The sequence below is a fragment of the Corvus kubaryi genome, unplaced genomic scaffold, assembly GCF_017639235.1.
Source record: "Corvus kubaryi isolate FWS band 111438036 unplaced genomic scaffold, C.kubaryi_AGA036_p1.0 37394, whole genome shotgun sequence".
NCBI lineage: Eukaryota > Metazoa > Chordata > Aves > Passeriformes > Corvidae > Corvus > Corvus kubaryi.
Genome location: NW_024581133.1, coordinates 7,450,524 through 7,468,695, shown reverse-complemented (window position 1 = coordinate 7,468,695; position 18,172 = coordinate 7,450,524). Strand labels below are relative to the sequence as shown.

At 41.0% G+C, this 18,172-nt stretch overlaps 1 protein-coding gene across 5 annotated transcripts in view; it reads right to left on the bottom strand.

The window, feature by feature from the left end:
* Window positions 1-361: 361 nt before the first annotated feature.
* Window positions 362-18,172, bottom strand: part of MCTP2 (multiple C2 and transmembrane domain containing 2) — a 128,600-nt gene continuing 110,789 nt past the window's right edge. For all 5 annotated transcript variants that reach the window (XM_042039336.1, XM_042039337.1, XM_042039339.1 and 2 more), the window contains 4 exons: window positions 10,258-10,367; window positions 7,785-7,894; window positions 5,293-5,390; window positions 362-3,066 (listed from right to left, as the gene is read on the bottom strand). In XM_042039336.1, coding sequence (XP_041895270.1) covers window positions 2,998-3,066; window positions 5,293-5,390; window positions 7,785-7,894; window positions 10,258-10,367 — 387 coding nt within the window. In that variant the 3' untranslated portion in view covers window positions 362-2,997. The remainder of the gene's footprint in view (window positions 3,067-5,292; window positions 5,391-7,784; window positions 7,895-10,257; window positions 10,368-18,172) is intronic.

Here is an 18,172-nt window from a genome sequence, read left to right as displayed (position 1 = left end):
TGGACACACAGAGAGATATTCTTGCTTTAAGAATCACAAGAGAAATCTGAATATAGAGCTTGTTAAGTGGGCTCTGCAGTAAGTGCACATAACCCCCTTTTCCTTTAATTAGAGTCTAGAAAATCCCACTAAAGAGTTGCAGGCAGGTGGGGCAAGGCTTTACCTCATTTTCTGCTGCAGCAGAAGATGCACTTACACTCCTTACTCCAAGCAAACTCCAGTGTTAATTGTTACACTGCACTGCCAAGGCATGCACTTGCTTACCTATATATTGCCAATAATATTACTAAATATTATAGCACAGTATTTTGCAAAGAATGGGAAACATATCTCCTAATCCAGATAAATTAAAGGCATCAGCTTAACCTCAAATGTTTATTGCATTTCAAACAGTATTTATCAAAACAAAGAGCTCACCACAACAATATATAGGTACTGGACCACCCAAACCCTTTCATTTGGTATGTCTCCAGCCTAACAATTAATACAAATTATTCTGAAACCCAACATATCTACACCAAAAAAAAAGAACAAAAAGACATCACCCTGTCTCCTGAACAGAAATCAGTTCCACGTGGAAAAATCTACAGAAAAAAACCCCCCCAAACTGCTAAAGTATCAATCTGAATTTCTGAATAAATAAAGAGTTTTTCCTGCAGTTGAATGTTTTCATTCAAATCAATGATCAGATCCTACACGCCTGCTTAAATATGCCTGACTTTGGTCCTCACAAAATGACAAGATTACAGTATGATAAACCAGATGATAGTTTTAAGCGAGACAATGAGGCATTGTTTACAGAGAAGATTGAGAAACTGGTTTAACAAAAGGGTTCCGTGGACATCCATTGTATGTACAAGAAGGAGATTTACTGGAGATTTTGTAATTTCTACAAGGCTCTTTCCAACCAGCTTCATTAAGTTGAAGTAAATCAAATCATGCAGAGATCTGGCTCAGCCAGAGAGACATGCCGGGAAAGATACAAAATGAAGAAGAACAGACGCAAGATGATAAGCTTTAGAATCTTTGGCATTTTTCATAAACATTTTCAAGGTTTTAAAATCTATATATTCACCCATTTTCCCACACACACTCGCCTATAAATACATTATACATGTACTCTTTATACACAACTCTGTATATGTATGGGTACACAAGCACACGTGCAAACAAAGAGGCATTTTTGTGGCTTTTTAAACCAGGATAATATTTCCTCAATCCTTCCATTTGCAGCTACACACAGCTTTGCATGAGCAAAATACATTCTTTAGCCAATCAAGTATATGAAAATGTGCCTGTCCTTATTCAAAGGCACAGTGGGACTTCGAAAAATAAACTTATGAAAAATTACTGAATCTGGCTAAAAACCCAGTGGAAGATAGGCTGCTGTTAGTTTTCCTTCTTCAAATTCCTGCAACAGGCCCACAAGATTGTGCTATGGAACCACACACAACTCCATCTGGATCACCAACCCATAAGCAAGGTTTTAACCATTTTACCTTCTATTAGATGACTTTCAAAGCCTTTTTTTTTTTGGCCAAAAGAATCTTATCTCTCAGGTTTCTTTATTTCTTTGTACTGTCAACTACCCCCAGGGAATGCTGGTGGTAATCCCTGCCTGGGAATCAAAAGCAACAGCTCCAGCTCTCGTGCTACCAATGACTTGTGGTGACAAGTCACTCCCAAAATGTCCCACAGCACCTAAAGGACTGAGGGCTGCGGTATCACCAAAATTAAGCAGGTTTTACACATGATTCTGTGTTTTAGTTTCCCCAGTCAAACAACTGGGGAATGACGCTGGTTTTCTGAAATATATAAAGGAAATGCACAATTGCTAAAAGATTGGTAAGCAAGCAAGAAATCACATTCTCCTCAGAACACAAAATGGGGTCCTTTCTTCTGTCTTTTCATTTCTCAGTTTCCACTTGACTTCACTTTCGGGTCTTCTCCTTGTGAACCACCAGGAAAGACTGCAAGAAGACATCAGTGGTGGACCAAAGCCTGCACACTATTGCACAACCACATCATTGGGCACGTGCTCTCTTTCTGCACAAGCACTTGTTTCTTTAAGGCTATAAAGTGTTTTTTTCCTCTCTGTAGTGTTGACCCCTCTGGATTTAGACAGGAAAACAACAGCTATGCTGAAAATATCTGATGAGATGGAATTATAAAAGGCAAGCCAACAGAGTCTTTTCAGGTCACTGAGTTAGCCTTTTCTCTTAATCCTTTCATGGCATAAGGTTTTCATGCATCCATTGCCAGCAATGGATCTCCAATGATTCCAGTATACAAAGAGTTAACCACAGGCTGGGCTTTTTAAAAAAAAAAAAGAAGAAGAAGAAAAGAAAGGGGAAAAAAGGAAAAAGAAAAACCCACAAGTGCTGGATGAAATATTGAGATACTGTTGGAGCTCCTAGCTCTTTCTGCTAATTATGATAAAAAACTTTTTTAAATGTACACTGCTTGAACAGAAGATGGGTATCAAAGACTCGTTAATTCAGAGCTTAAACCTTTCTAGGCACAGTGATTTAACTCAGAAAAGAATAGCTTTCATATCTTAATGTAAATCTGTTGGATATGTTAAAAACTGGTTCAGAGCATCTCCTCACATCAGCTCAGCTGATCTGCTACACTAAGCAGAATTATCTCTTCCTACATAACACAGGGAGTGCTGCCACATCCAGCCTTGTCTCTACAATCAACAGGAAAAAAAAAAAGAAAAAGAAAAGGTGCAGTTGCACCATCCTCTCCCATTCTCCTCCCCACCCCGCAAACTAATTCATGTTTCACCTTGCTCTTTTTTGGGACTCCATGCCAAAGAGACAACCCAGAAAAGAAACCCGAGATAGGTGTTTATCAAAACCCACATCTTCCAAGAAAGAGAAAGTCTGTGGCAGTGGTGCTAGTGTTGTTCTGAAGCAAGGAGGAGGAGAGGGGTGCTGTGTGTGCACGCATGTGCGGGGAGGGAGATGCTGCATTCCGAAATCCCGCTGCATCCTATAGCGCGCTCCGCTTCTTCCTGATGGGGCTGGAGCTGCTGTATGGTTTCAATTCAGCGTGCTGCACCTGTAAAAACAAACAGACATGACGTTTGCACTTAGGTAACTCTAGCTCACTACAGCATGTGTTAATGGCTCCCCCAGGACAAACCAAGGGAAACTAAGGAAGGTTCAAGAGTAATGAATCATTTTCTAAACACAGGAACATGGGGGATTAATTGCAGGAAGGATTTGAGAAGTCATGCATCATTTCTTGAAACAAAAATATTAAAAGCAGATTTTTCTAATGAGATACATGGGGTTCTACCTGATTTCAGCAATGTAGGCTAGATCTTTTGGGTTTGTTTTGGTTTGGGAGTTGTTTTTCTTATCTTTCTGGCATTAACCTATAAGTTTAATAAACTTCTCTCAGGAGTCTCAATTCAAGTGGTTCCCAATAGACAGTAAGATGACAGTTGTCAAAACCATACACAGACCTTGGGATGCTGAAATACTTAATCATTTCAAAAAAGGAAAGTATTCTCCCAAACAGAACCTGGACAAAGCTACCTCCACCTTTCAAAAAAAAAAAAAATCATATACAATATAATGGTTAAAACACGTGGTAAACTGTCAAGGATGGTGTAATCTCCAAATTGTCTGTTGTGCTAGACAAAAGTATTCCCACTGAAATCATGGGGAAAATTTGGCTGAACACGCCATCTTTTTCACTCCTCCTGTCTTCTGTCCAACACATGTGGTTGTAAATGGGTACTGTACAGACAGGAGTAATTTCTAACTCATTGCAGCACTGCAGTCAAATGCTGATGCACTGACAGCACGTAAAACAAAGCAGACAGAGGGGCTTTGGAGCTTCCATAGATGATTTGTCCCTGAAGTGTGTGGCTGTCACTGTTTTCAGAACTAGTGGAAAACTCCAGGGTTTGTCCCATCCAAGGAACTTTTATCATTCCTCCCATAGAAAATGGTGATCATTTACTTTGGAGAGCTCAAAGGGTCCCAGTATGACAGAAACCACTCAAGGAAATGTTGTAAGTGCAAATGTTAAATAAAGCATAAATAGAAAACCAACTTATCTTTAAACATAAACACTTAAAGGGCATATGCAAACCATCACTGCAAATTCAGTGGCCTCTACAAGAGCAAAGACAACAAATAAAAATACACTGAAGCTTAATGGCCCTATGATTGTTCCGGCTTAGCATTTTTCTTCCCACTAGTCTATGGTGAGATTTCTTTCCAGTTATTAGTGCTGCCACCAATCAGTCTGGTGGCCTCTTGAGATAAATGCCACCAGAAGCTTTTTCCAACCCTGTTTCTACCAGATGCCTCAACAGTGCATGTGAGCAGTTCAATTTCTGTCTCCAACAGCATAAAGTCACTATAGGTGAGATTGTGATTCCCTTATTCCCAGCGAGCAGCACCTCACAGGAAAAGTGCCAGGATCCACAGAGAAAGGTACAATGTCAGAGGGATACAGGGCATCAGGATCAGGGCCTGGGGACACAGATTCCAGTTAGTTAAAACAAAAGAAAGAATCCTTTATATTGTGTGGCTTCATTACCCAGCAAGACTATTTTCCCTCCTCCAAGAGAAATAAACAGATCTTGACATTCTAAAGGACTTATTGTTCAAATAATTTCCAGGAAGATAGGCGAGATTGCTGAAGACAGTATTGTTGTTTCAAAGAAATGGGAGAAGAGACAAGACTTGACTGAAACTGAGGGAGGATAGATTTTGGTTAGATTAAAACTTATAATTCCATAATGGCAGAAGATTGATCTGATCAACTCTGGAGTATTTTATACACATTTCAGGTTTTCTTTAAAGAAAAAGATGAGCGGGGCATTGTCCAAAGGAGGCCTGGAGCTCAAGCACAATGTCACAGAAATAATTCCCCCCATTCCTCCCCCTATCTTAAGAAAAAGAAGAATTCAGTAAATCCTTTTGGATGGTTATCTCTATCAAAGAGACTATTTTTCTCCTCCCTCTGTACAAATACCGGAGCAGAAAGGTGACGAAAACCATAGCTCAGTAACCACGCTGAGTGATTTTCCAGATCATTTTTAAGTAGGTCTTTTCAGGATAATTTTTCTGCAATCATTTTATCCTTCTGACAAAGGATTTTGGCTCCCCTCTCTTCTAACACTCTCTCCCCCTCCTTTTGTGGATTTTCCCCCGATTCCTTATCTCCGTTATTCAAAAGTCTTTGGCATTGTATTCCCAAACGGAGCACCCAGCCGCTCTCAGTGTCACTCCTTGCCTCTGTTGGCTGTGGCCATTCATTACTTACCTTTTGAACATCAGATGGTACCCTGGAGAGGAAATCTAGTAGCTCATTATTGTCGATGGCATAGGGATTTCTAAGCCTCTTAGTAAATTTATTTATGCCTAGGATAAAAAAAAAAAAATTAAAAAAAATAAATAAAGGCAAACAAAATAATACAACCCTTTTCTGCTCTCTCCCTCTGATTTTTTTCAGGCAAGGTGAAAAAGGGAAGGGGAATTCAGAAGTAAAAATTAGTGTGAAAACCTTGCCTCAGACTTAAAGTCACACACATGTTCCCTGTCACATGGAATCACTCACAAGTTCCTCCTGGAGGAAGTAGGGGACATTATTGATAAAATATTTCTCTACTTTCAGGATCATGTGTTGCCAACAAAGTGGTGAAAAGAGACTGCAGCATGAATTCATTCTGGGGGATACTCTTGGGAGAATACACACATTTAAAATCAAGTGTTCTGTTAAATCTGCTACCCTACATGACCAAAACATCCCCTCTCCTCTTGCCCAGGCAACTGGAAGACCCTGAAAAAAACTGGGCAGGAAAATGGCTTTTTTTTCCTTCCATTTCTTCAGAAAATGGAAGTTTCCCTTCCCCATCCATCATGGCTTATCCCCTTTTTGCAGAGCCACATTTGCCAAACTAGCCATATTATCATGCTATGGGACATTGTAAAACCTTATCACAAGGTTTACTTCAGTTTGATCCTTGTGTGAATAATTTGGCTTATTAACTGCAGCAATAGCAGTCCACCTCCATGGACTTAGGTATGTTTCAGTTGGCAGAGGTGGTCCCTAGTCTGGACAGAAGATCCATGGGAGCGTAATGTTCATTTTACTGTGGAGTTCATAAGGTCTTCTCTTGCCTTGCATAAGGTCTTCTAGGTGAAGATAATCAGCTAATCCATTTTAAAGAACAGCAAAAAATTCAAATGTTGATTGCCTCTGAGGTTCGTAATACAGCATTCAATTCCATCATGCCCCTGTCCAAAATCTCATCGTGGTTTCCCTGAAAGTGATTTCAAATGTGATGGCTGCTCCAGCCTTCTCCTCTCCCTGAAATGTACCTGCTTCACATCTGAGATTCAGCTTTTAAGCCATATACTTGTAGCAAAATGACAACACAATTTTCTGTGTACCTGATTTTTTAAAAACAGAAAATACCATAAGGTCTTTTGAGGCCTTGCCACAGGGTAGTTGTTTAACATGTATCATATTTGAAGGCCCTGTCACTCTGGATGATGTTGAACGGATGTATAGTTTTCATGTACTCACCATGTCTTCCATACAAGAACAACAATATTTTGTTACTGAACTTTTTACTCCCAGCAATTTCCCCCCTTTCCTTTTGCCCTTTCTTTTGTTTGATTTAATCCTTTATTTCTTTGTTGCTGTTGCCCAAGAATGGCTTTTTTTAATGCCACCTTCTCATTCCCTCCCTTTTCTACATCCAGGAGAGCCAAGACAGCAGCTGATGGCTCAGCCCCAGGGGTGACAGGGGGTCCCTACAACCCAGAGGCACATCGGGGCTGAGCTTCTGCAGGTCAGTGAGGATTTACCTGCACTGTGTTCTACCTCAAGGTTGAGGCAAAAGTTAGCACCCTAAATAAGACAGGAGGCTATCTGGAGATGTAGAAAGTCTTCAGCAGCTGGAATCATAGAATGGTTTCAGTTGGAAAGAATCTTAAAGACCATTTCAATCCAACCCCCCCACCACAGGCAGGGACACCTTCCACCAGACCATGTTGTTCCAAGCCCCACCCAACCTGGCCTTGAACACTTCCAGGGCTGGGGCACCCACAGCTTCTCTGGGCAACCTGTGCCAGAGCCTCACCACCCTCACAGTGAAGGATTTCTTCCTCATCAAATCTAAACCTGCCCTCCTTCTGTTTAAAGCCATTCCCCTTTGTCCTATGCCCTTGAATGCCATTTCCTTCTGTGAAAGATGATCTCACATTTCTTCATAACACCACCAGGAAAGTTTTAATTTTTAAAAGCTCCTCTTTTAGTTCATGATGTATCTTCATACAAATACTTTCTGACCCATGGCAAAAGGAGATGCTCAGTGTGTCCCACTGGGCACAGCCTGTCCTGACTGCCAGAATACTCAGACCCAAAAGGCTCCCAGGGTCCAAATCTACGTGGTCCAGCTCTGCAAACACATCTTGTCCACTTCCTACCATTTCCCAGCTGGAGGGCTCCAGCACCAGGAAGCTAATTACTTTCCTGCAGAAGAATAATAACACTGAAAGTAGCTTATCTAGGCTAATGCTCTTCTTGTGGTGCTGTTGGAAATCCATAAAGAACCCTAAAAAAAGCAAATTATCGGATAACCCAGGGGGGAGAAATGGTAATTTTAAGAAGTTCATAACATCTTTATTCACCTCGAAGCAACAGCACTTGTTTGTCTGTGTAACAGGTCATTTAAAGCTTGTTTGATTTCATTCTGTAGACATATATTGTATTTATCTCATACAAATGAGACACAGTGGAGTACTTACCCCAGATTAAAACAATGTACCTCAGTGGTATAAAATACAATATAACTGTTGCTGCTGCCAGGACCAAGCAGGCCAGGACAGAGAGGAAAGGCACCGTCCAGTTGAATGTGCTGGAAGGAAAAAACACAATCCTCCTCAACATTTCTGGTTTTGGACACTGTTTGTGCTCTGCTACCCAATAATAATTTAATGACCTCTTTGCAGTGCTTGGTGCAGTCATGTATGCTGTAAATTGCAGACCCTTTGGAAGGTGGATAAGCAGATTCCTACATCTGGATGTTATAACAGATTAAGGGAGATATCTGAGAGGCAGATATCATGACAAGGAAAGAGAAGAGGAACCCTGGGGAGCTCAGTGAACTTGTTAGGCGTGTGAGTTGTTTTTGTTTCTTCTTCTATGTGTTGCACTTGTTACACATCTCTGCTCGCCAGTCAGCTCTCCATTATTCATGAGCAGATTATCTGATCTGGAGACGAGGCGTGCCGGGGCCGAGCCATCGGAGCTGGCTCCGCTGGGCCACACTGGAGATGACTCGAGATGAGTGCCAGGGCACGGCTCCGGCGTGGCAGGTAGCCAGAGTCAACCCTGACAAGTAACTGGCACTGGATTAACTGTGGTGCTAAACTGTGAAAGAGCAGTTCGAGTAATTTCTCTGTATGACATTAGGGCCATAATATTCTATATAAATCTGTCTACATATATATACAATTTCTCCTATTTCTTTTTACATTTTCAACAATTCCTTACTCTACTGGATAAAGGAGGCTGACTTGGATAAACTGTAGTAAGCCAGCAGTAGCCCAAGCTTCTGCATTCCGATAATCCTCATCAGATTTTTCCCAAGAGGAGCACTCTTGAAAAACTCAGTTACTACAGCATTTCAGGCTTTGGCCACATTATAGTGAAAAACAGGATTTTATTTCACTCAGACCTCTCATCTGCAAGTCAGTGATGGACTTAAGGTGAGGATCTACTGCTAACACATCTTTGAAATTCCTTTGTCCCCTTGTGCCTTTTTAAGATATAACCCTATGGCCTGCACCAGATGTTGAGATACTTGGACTGCAAGGATGCCAGTTAGACCACAGGTGGATTTATGGATCTGGGCATCTCTGTTTCATACAATCTGCCTGCTGACTTCATCATATCACGGGGAGTAGAAAAAAGAGAGAACAAATCTGGACCACTTATCAGGCTATAAAATAAGACGAACTTCCCTTGACAGATAAAATTAATAGGACGCTTCAAGAATTACATTTAAGCTTCAATAGACATACTAAATATTAAGTAAAAATAGGTGGGAGAGGACCCATCATTATCAATCAATGTAGCTTAAGCTAAAGTAAAAAAAAAAAATAGCAAAACAGCTCAATTGAGTTAAACTATGAAAACTCCCCATGATTGTGTAACTGGAGTGACAGACGGAAACTGTAGCACAATTCAGTCTGTCACTTACAAAAAAAACTTTGATAGCAATTTTTTAATGGCACATCACTGCCGAGCTATAACAGAATTCTTCTGAAATTACATCGGGCGTCCACATTAATACCCAATGTGTTCTTTAAGATCATTGTTAACAAAATGAATACAAGAATTAATAGTGTTTAAGTGCTTTGAGTCTTCCTGCCATGCAGCTGGGCAGAACAGTGCCCTGTTCATAGACTGGAATACATCTTTGGGCCACTTCCACCCCAGCTGGGGTGTCCGGCGTGGCACCACAGCACATGCGGTTGCTGTATTTTTAGCTTGAACCCAGCTCCTCATTAAAGTGAGGCTTGGTCACAAACCATCACTTTGTGTTCAAAACAGAAGACAATATGGATCAATTAAGCTCCAATAAAGACTGAGTTATAAAAGGTTTGTGTGTGTTTGTGTGGGGGATTTTTTTTTTTTAGGCTTTTCACCTCCCTCCTTTGTAAGGTCAGGAATACCCTCAGTGCCTCCCCCCTTGCAATGAGACCCTGAAAACCCCCTTTGGGCTTCCTCGTGGCACCAGCAGGAAGCAGACAGCTCAAAATGGTAAAGACAGAAGAAGATCAATGTGTTGGCACAAGTGACTGGTAACCCCTGCAGCCAGGTCAGGATGGGGAGGGCGTGGGAAAGGCAACACTGACCATCAGGACCTACTTTCTGTAATGGGACTGAAAATAAATGCCTGACGCTTTTGTGCCCACATCTTCAAGCAGTATTTGTGGCATCCATGACTCCCCACTCCATCACAAACAAGCAAGACCAGAAGTTTAGGCAAACATGAAAGCTACATCAATAAAGCTCATGGCTTCTCCTCTTCTCTGTGCTTTGCAAAGGTTTTTTTGGAATAAAAGACTGTAAGTGAACAAGCAGTGGTGGGACTGGCCAGGCTATCCTGCTGCATGTTGCATCATTTTTGGAGCAAGACATTTACTCCACCTTGATCCTCCTGGTTCTGCTTCACTGCAAATCATGGCTAAGCAAGAAAAATGTATTACTTACTTTTTAATCCTCTCTCCAAATGATGCTATTTCTTCCAGGATGCTTTGAACAGCTATGATGATCTCTTGGACCATATGGATTCTCTCAATTAGCCCCTTTTTCTCAGATTCCTAATCAAAAGAAACCAGAAAACCAAAACTTTTAATAATTTGCTAGGGTGTTCACAGATATGTGGTGAAAGTAAGATTTCCAGCACTGCTGATCCATCCATGAACTCAAGTATTTCACTGAAGGAAGGAGAGAACAAACACTCTGGGTTTATCACACAGAACTAACATTATCTGTATAGATCCCTGTATTTTCTTCCTTTTCCTCAACACATGCACAGAGGTTTCTTCTCCTTCCAACACAACTTGACTGCAGGATCTCAACCAGGATTTCACACAGTTGGATGCCAAAGCACAAGAGGTGCTGAGCACCTCTGGTGTGGAGTGCTGGCTGCTCAGTGCTCCTCAAGAACAAAAATATTCTTGTGCAGAACTTCTAAATATCACTTTCCTGAGCTTTGTAGGCTCCCCACAGCCATGATGTTTTGTGTATATAAATTAGCTGCAAGACTGTGAATGCAATATTTTTTGAACATTCTGTATACAGAGACTTATTCTTTTACTGGAAAAAAAAAGAATCAAAGGAAAAAAATGTCATTTTCCCTTTACATCGGCCATCTCAACTTCATTTCTTACTGCTTATTTTAGGCAACAACATTACAGGACATTACTACACATGTGCAGAAATAAAAAGGAAGCACAGAATGAATTAAAAATCAAAATTACTTAAATCAGGCTTGAAAACCAGTATACAATTATCTGCATTCAGCATTTCTTTGCCAGCAATCTAACACACATACAGGCATGCAAATTGGTGTGGTTGCAGATATTCTAGCAAGAAATCAGCAAAACATTCACTTATTACAAAATGCAGAGCCCTGGACACTGATTTCACATCACATTTAGACACTTAAAAATCACTCCAATTTACCAAAAAAAAAAAAAAAACAACCCAAAAAACCCGACCCAACAAAACATTTTAAGCTGTGTTTTAACCAATCTGTTCCCAGAGAGGGGAGATGATGGCAAAGAGTATTTTGTATTCCTGTTCTCCATGGTCCACACCAGTCAAGGTAGAGGAGAGGGAGGGTGGGAATGAGCAAGGGCCAGAGACATTTGCAGCAATGCTGCTGCAATTCTGCCTCTGTGTTGTCATCCACATTATTCCTCCATGCAGGACAGGGTCAGAGGCTGTTTAAAGTCACACAGGGCCACAGAGGTGAGGGCTCTTGCTCCAGAATTTTGGCACTACCATGCTGGGACAGAGTTTGTGTGCACCTGAGACAGGGCACCACTCTAGAGAGCGTGCTGGAATAACCTGTGACCCACCCTTGGATGCTGAGAGGCAGGCACGGGAATGCAGCCCTTATACCACGTTGAATTACTTACTGTCCATTTCTCTTCCCAGTAATTTTTGAGTTTAAAAAGCCAGCCAAAACCACCATGGAGTTATCAAGCTCCAGACATTTGAATATTTGCCTTTAGGTTGCAAGTCAGTGCACAATGAATAGAAGCAGCATTTTAAATAATCACACATTTGGGTGTGAAAATGAGTATTTTTACATTAATAAAACAACCAACAAAAATGAAACCCTTGGGGTGTGAAATAACCCCAGAACAAAATAAATAAATAAATAGTCAGTTTATGTGAAAATAGCACCAAAAAGTCATTTTCACACAGCTCCAGTTATAATCTCGTTAGGCTCAAATGTAAATGACACATTGAAATTATATTTAACTATTTCCTCACTGGAATGGTGCATCAGTCCATAGATGGCTTTTATTTCACCAAACTTGGAAGCAGAAGCTGGGGAGCAGCTCATGGAAAACCAGACAGTGGGAATTTCATTCTGTCCAAATTCAGGCAGAGGGGTAAAGAAACCACTTAAATAAAGTGATATTGCAGGGCAAGCCTACTCTTGCTGCCCAGAGCTGCAAGGCAGATCATCTGCCAGCTCTATCTGCATCATGCTGACTTCATTTACACATCCTCGATGGAGCTCAGAGATGTGGTGATAACACAGTTTAACCAACACAACACAACACAACTCCTGCTGCAGCCACGAAGCAGAGCCAGAAAATAAACCAGAAACTACCAGTCCCTATGCTATGAGAACTGCATGCCCATGCTCACCTGGCTGCACGCTAAAATCACCCCTGGACAACAGTGCTTTCAATTTCTGATACAAAATATGGCCAACCAATGTAAAGGCAGAGACAAACGGGGATTAGAAAGCCTTGTAAATAAAATCAGTTATTCGAGAGAAAAATAGGCTGCAACTGTCCCTGCAGCATGCGTGGTGTGCATTTTCATTTGAAAATCCTGGGAATTTGTCAACATCATTTCTTTGTTATTGTTGCTTTGTTCTGGAAACCTGCAGTCTAAATACATGGACAGGATTATTAGGTCACTGGTTAAGCAACAGAGAAGCAGACAAATGAAGTACAGCAAACAGGATTTTCCAAATTATTTAGGTTTTGGAGTGTTGTTTATGCTTTGTGAAGCCAGCACGTCACAAAACACTGTCAGAAGCAGTAAGAGTCCATCAGGATGACAGTCACTGGACCCTCTTTATTAGTAAATGGGCAACTGTCACAGAGAAAGCTATATTTGAACACTATTGTGTTCATGAAAAATGTAAAAAAAGAATCCAAAATACATCTTCTACTAAACACAGTTCCCCATCTGTGCAAGGTCCCACCCAGACAATTTTTCTCCATCCTCTTCAGGTAACATTCCTTTCTGATTTCTTTTGGACTCAACATACTATACTGCTTGAAAACTGGATTTTGGATAGTTCGAGATCACAGCTTAGAAGCTATTGCATGAATTGAAAATGAAATATCCTGCCTGTTTCTGGCATTATTTCCCTAAAACCAGTCATGAAACTTCCATTCCTTTAAGGCCTTTTTTTTCTTTATTTCTTAGCTGATTACAGCACTGTGGGTGGACCAAAACTAGTCTTCAGCCTCTGGGAAAGAATTAACTCCATCAGAATGAATTTACAACTGAGAATTAATTATATAATCAGTGTGTTACTTCAAATCTTCCTTGCATATCCTCATTTAAGAAACCTTCATTTCTACATTAATTGCTTGAACAAAACCACAAAAGGGGGTTTACAAAAGATTAAGCATGTCAGGGGAGGGGAAAAAAACCAACACCAACCAAGACCTAGCAATTTCAGAAATTAAGTCTTTTGTCTCCAGCTAACATACATCAACTTGAACTCGGGAATGAAAACACCAAATCTCTGGAAGATGCTCCTAGATTTTTCTATTTCTGAAATATGTAACAGTTAAACAGGACATATAAACACACTTAAAGGGTTACCACGGCTCTGGGATCTCCCTTCCCTGGAAGGAACTTAGGCTGCTCTGAGACATTTAGGGTCAGTTGCAAAAGAAACCTTCACACAACCACAACACTGAGGCGTTTCCAATGCCAAGGACTTTAAAAGGGTGGGAATATGGGGCAGGCCAGGAGAGGACATCTCCAGCACTAACACAGCAAGTCACAACGGGTGAGCTACAACAGTCAGAGCTGGTCTGGCGAGGGAAAATCCTAAGAGTTATGGGGGAAGACACTGAAGGCAAAATTCTTCAATCATCTGCTCTGGAACAAAGGCCAAATGCCACCCATTAGTGCTTCTTCTCCAGCCAAGCATCCATTACTGAATTCAAAGCTTGGATGGTGGAGATCCCCTAACTTCTTTTGATCATTTGTTTCAAAGATTAATAGCTTTCATCTTTACAGAAAGCTGTTTCCTATTTTTTAAATCTATCCTTCAAATATTTTTCCCCTGGATACATCCAAACCAGCAAGCAACGCTCCAAATGCACAGACAACTTTTGCTGTTGTTCTCTAAGTGTATTTCTGATGTATACTGCAAATATCATATGCACACAACGAAAAGTTAGGCTCGAAGCCACGGCTTAGTTCTACATAATACTTGCTCACTTGGATTTCATAGAAAACACTTGCAGAGAAAAATCTCGCATGCAACTTTCAAACAAGTGGTATTCATCAGCAGATTTCTGGCGTGCCAAGAGAAACTCAATATATAAAGCTGAGGAACACTTGGGGGCAAAGATGAGGAAAAGGGGAGGAGAAAACATAAATACAGATTAATGCAAAAGGAGGAAGAAAACAGGATACAGGCAGCTCAGTCAGGAATGAAAATTCTGAATATCTTCGGGGATTGGAAGAATTAGTCTGCCTAGCCCTGGGCTGGCCTAACTTTCAGGATTAGCTTTCTTACAGTAGCTGTCTCATTATGCTACTGCTGCTACAAGCACATTAGGGCAATGTTTTACCAGGATTTATCTAACGTACCAGTTATTAATTCTTCCATGTATTAGCAACAAACAAGATTGATGGAAAGGGAAAAGAAAGGAAAATAGCTCAGGCATGCATTCCTTTTTGCTCCACTATTATTCTGCTTTAAAAAAAACTCAACAAAACATGCTGTAGTTATTTAGAGAAAAGCAGAGTTAGCCAAAGTTGGATTTAATTTGCAACTTGCTCTCTGCTAGACTACACAACTCCGACCTTACCGGTGTCCAGCAAAACCTGTGCCAAACAACATCCTAGGGCCAAAACACTCGTCCGTGAAGTACTTCTGAAAGCAAAAGGATTTTATTGGGTATAAACAGCAGACCACTGGCCTCTATTGTCTGCAGGGAACACTTCTCTAAAAGCTCCAGTCTAGCAGCAGAATGAAGCTCTTGTGGGAGGTGGTAGCCATAGAGTGACAGACAGTCTCTTGGTAGCTAAAATGAATTCCAGGCAGAGCTTTAAAAACAGTCACCACAGCAACCTTGAACTGGATCCTGCCTTCGGTGGGAGCCAAAGGCAGCTGAGAGGAGCCCAGCAATCTGCCTTGCTGAGTCACTGCCCTGCCCTGTGCTGCAGAGTCTGCTGTGTGTCGAGGAGAGCTCCCAGCACTTCCAGGAGGATGGGCACCCGCAGAGGACGGCTGCCAAACTCTGCGCAGTTGCCTCGTGCAGTCCTGAAACTGTGCATCACAGGATCTTTTTGTTTATTAACACCATGCTGCAAATGTGCCTGCCTGTGGAAATTTAGCGAATCTGAGTGTACTTGAAATAATTACCAAATAGAGGAAATGCAACACATACAGGTCAATTTATGCTCTCAGTTAAAAAGGTGTGAAATCTGGAATAATTCCACCATAGCCAATAGAATCACTTCAGACTGGTATGAAGGAGAGCGGCATCAGTCCTAAAATGACACATTTGGAAAGCAATAGCACATCATCCTACAGCTCAGGCTGGGGAACACTGCCTGAAGGGCAGAAGATGACCACTCCGTGCCTTGTTCAGCCACGCCTGCACTTTCTCTGCCTACACTAGATGAATTTCATCCATGCACAGGGGACCAGCAAAAATCTCCTAAGCCAAACCCAAGAAAAATCTTATGTGAAAAACCCTAGGTCATAATTCTGTTTCTTTCTCTATGCACAGGCGTGAAATGCAGAGGATTTAAGAAGCATTTTATGTACTTGCTCACGTTTTCACAGACATGTAAAGTAACCCAAAATCCACTGGTATTGCTACAAGTTTCCAAGCAATATCTGCAGTCGCACCAGAATAAAACACAATTCAGGTGAGGAACACATGCTTAAGAAGCAACATGAATCAATCCTGAATGGAAATACAAAGTCATCAGTCATCTTCGATTTAAAAAATGGAAAGAAAATAAATTTTGTTAAAATAAGTGCTTTCTGCTGGAAAAACATGAGACTTAAGAACAGTCACATGCTGATTAGACTTAAGCTACTGGATCATCACCTATCATCTAGGTAATGATCTTTAGCAATTTGGGGTACGGGAGAAAGAGAGATCTATTCATATATCTGGCCACTTCAAAATAAAATTTAATAACATTTTAAATATTTGGAATCTTTACGGGACGAGAACTCCCTGAGGTTCATGTGCTTGGTCCTGTGACCTGCCTAGCGCCACTTAATATTTCACCAGAGATTTAGAGAAGTTACAGTGTTGGCTTACCTACATCTAGGTAGGTAATCCTCTGTAAGAGGGAGAATTTTGGAGTGCCATAGGGCTGCTAAGGCTCCTTTGTGAGGAGAGTCATACCACAGTGCCCAGGATATCTGAAAGTCCTCTGCAAGTCCCGCCTTTAAACTCCTTTCCCCCATCACCTCTAAATCTATGAATGGGTGGCTCATGACACTGATATAAGGACTGTGCCAGTTTATGGGATGTCTATGGATAAGATCAGTCCTAGACAATGCTGCAGTGCAAATAAGACATAACAAGAGACCATTTAACCTCCAGTTTCTTGTACAAAGAAGGCTCCCTGGAAGAGTAAAGCACAACCACAGCAACCCCTGAACTGTTTTATGACACCATCTTGCCCACAATTTTGTGGAGGACATGGATGCTCCTCATCAGTCTGAACATACCGTGTGTATCATGGGGCATTTTCAAGTCCTTACCATAATTTCTCTTCAGCAATCTTAATGGGGGATGTTGAAACATCATATTGCAATTGTTGTATTGAAGAGAAAAAGAAAAACTAATGAAATTATTTATACTTCCAGGGAAGAAAACAATGAGATGATATTGTCTTGAATGACCTTTCCTAAGTATGGGGATATAGCATCTTACACAATAGACTTTCGGTTCATGTTTCAATTACTGACCTTTACTGCGGAGAAAATTAATGCAATTTTCATCGTAATCCACCCGTACAAATAAGATCCATACGGAAGGTTTCCACATGCTGAATCTAACTCAAATGGAAAATGTCAGCTGTTTGCTACTGGATGAATTTGACTTTAATTTGTTCGGCTGGAGTCTTTTTGAATTGTGTTCATAAAACTTTGTATATCTTTGGTACCTATTTTTGACAGAGAATTTCATATATTAAAGACATTGAATTTTTATTCTTTGGTGATTTCTTTCCACTTACGTCTTTTTTCCAATACAAGAGATACTAAACATTTCTTGGAAAGTGCCAAATAACTTGGCTTAAAGCCACAGTATCATTTGATCCTTCCCTGTTACATTGCACTAGCCAAGCAGGGCTACACTGGCTCACCACAGGATAGAAACCCTCCAAAAAAACCCCAAAAAACCAAGAAAATTGCCACATAGGAATTGTTGTTGATTTAGTTTTGTCTCTGATTTTCTTTTGAATCAGTTATCAGACCTGAAAATAGTAAATTAAGTTTGGTCTGTTGTGGAGGAGATGTAAACTTTTATTCAGACAATGGAGAAGACTCCAAGGCTCTTTCCAGTCAGGTGCTACGACACAGTTACTCACAGGGTAACTGCTCTTGGAACTCTACAGCCATTATCAGAAACAGAAAAAACAAATAAAATAAATAGAAGCAGTCAATAATCAGACAACTTAAACTGAGTTGCATGCAGCTTGTCTATACCTTCTTACTGTCAGACTAAAGATGCTTCAGTGATGTAATTTTAAAACAACGCTTACTCAGCCTGACAGACCCCAGAGCTGACAGGACACAGCCTGAACTCTGTGTCCAAGATGGCACAAATCCGAGAAGGCATTTATCCACTGAAGAGCTCGTGCCAAAGGGACAGAGCACTGCTATCTTTTACAGCCCTCCATGCTGGTATGTGGGGAGGGCAGAGGGGGAAAGGACGGGAAAATCAGCAATTTAGCCCTGTCATTTAAGACAGATAGTCTAGGTGGAGGGAGTTAATCTGCTCTTGGTTTTTGAACTAAGTGTCTGTGTATTTATAATTTGTAAACAGTTCATCTCTTCGAGGGTGTGTTACAATTCCCAGAAGCACGGTCTGTTATGTCTAACAGGCAGCAGAACCCAGAAGGGCTCTGTGTGCGAGTATTTTGATAC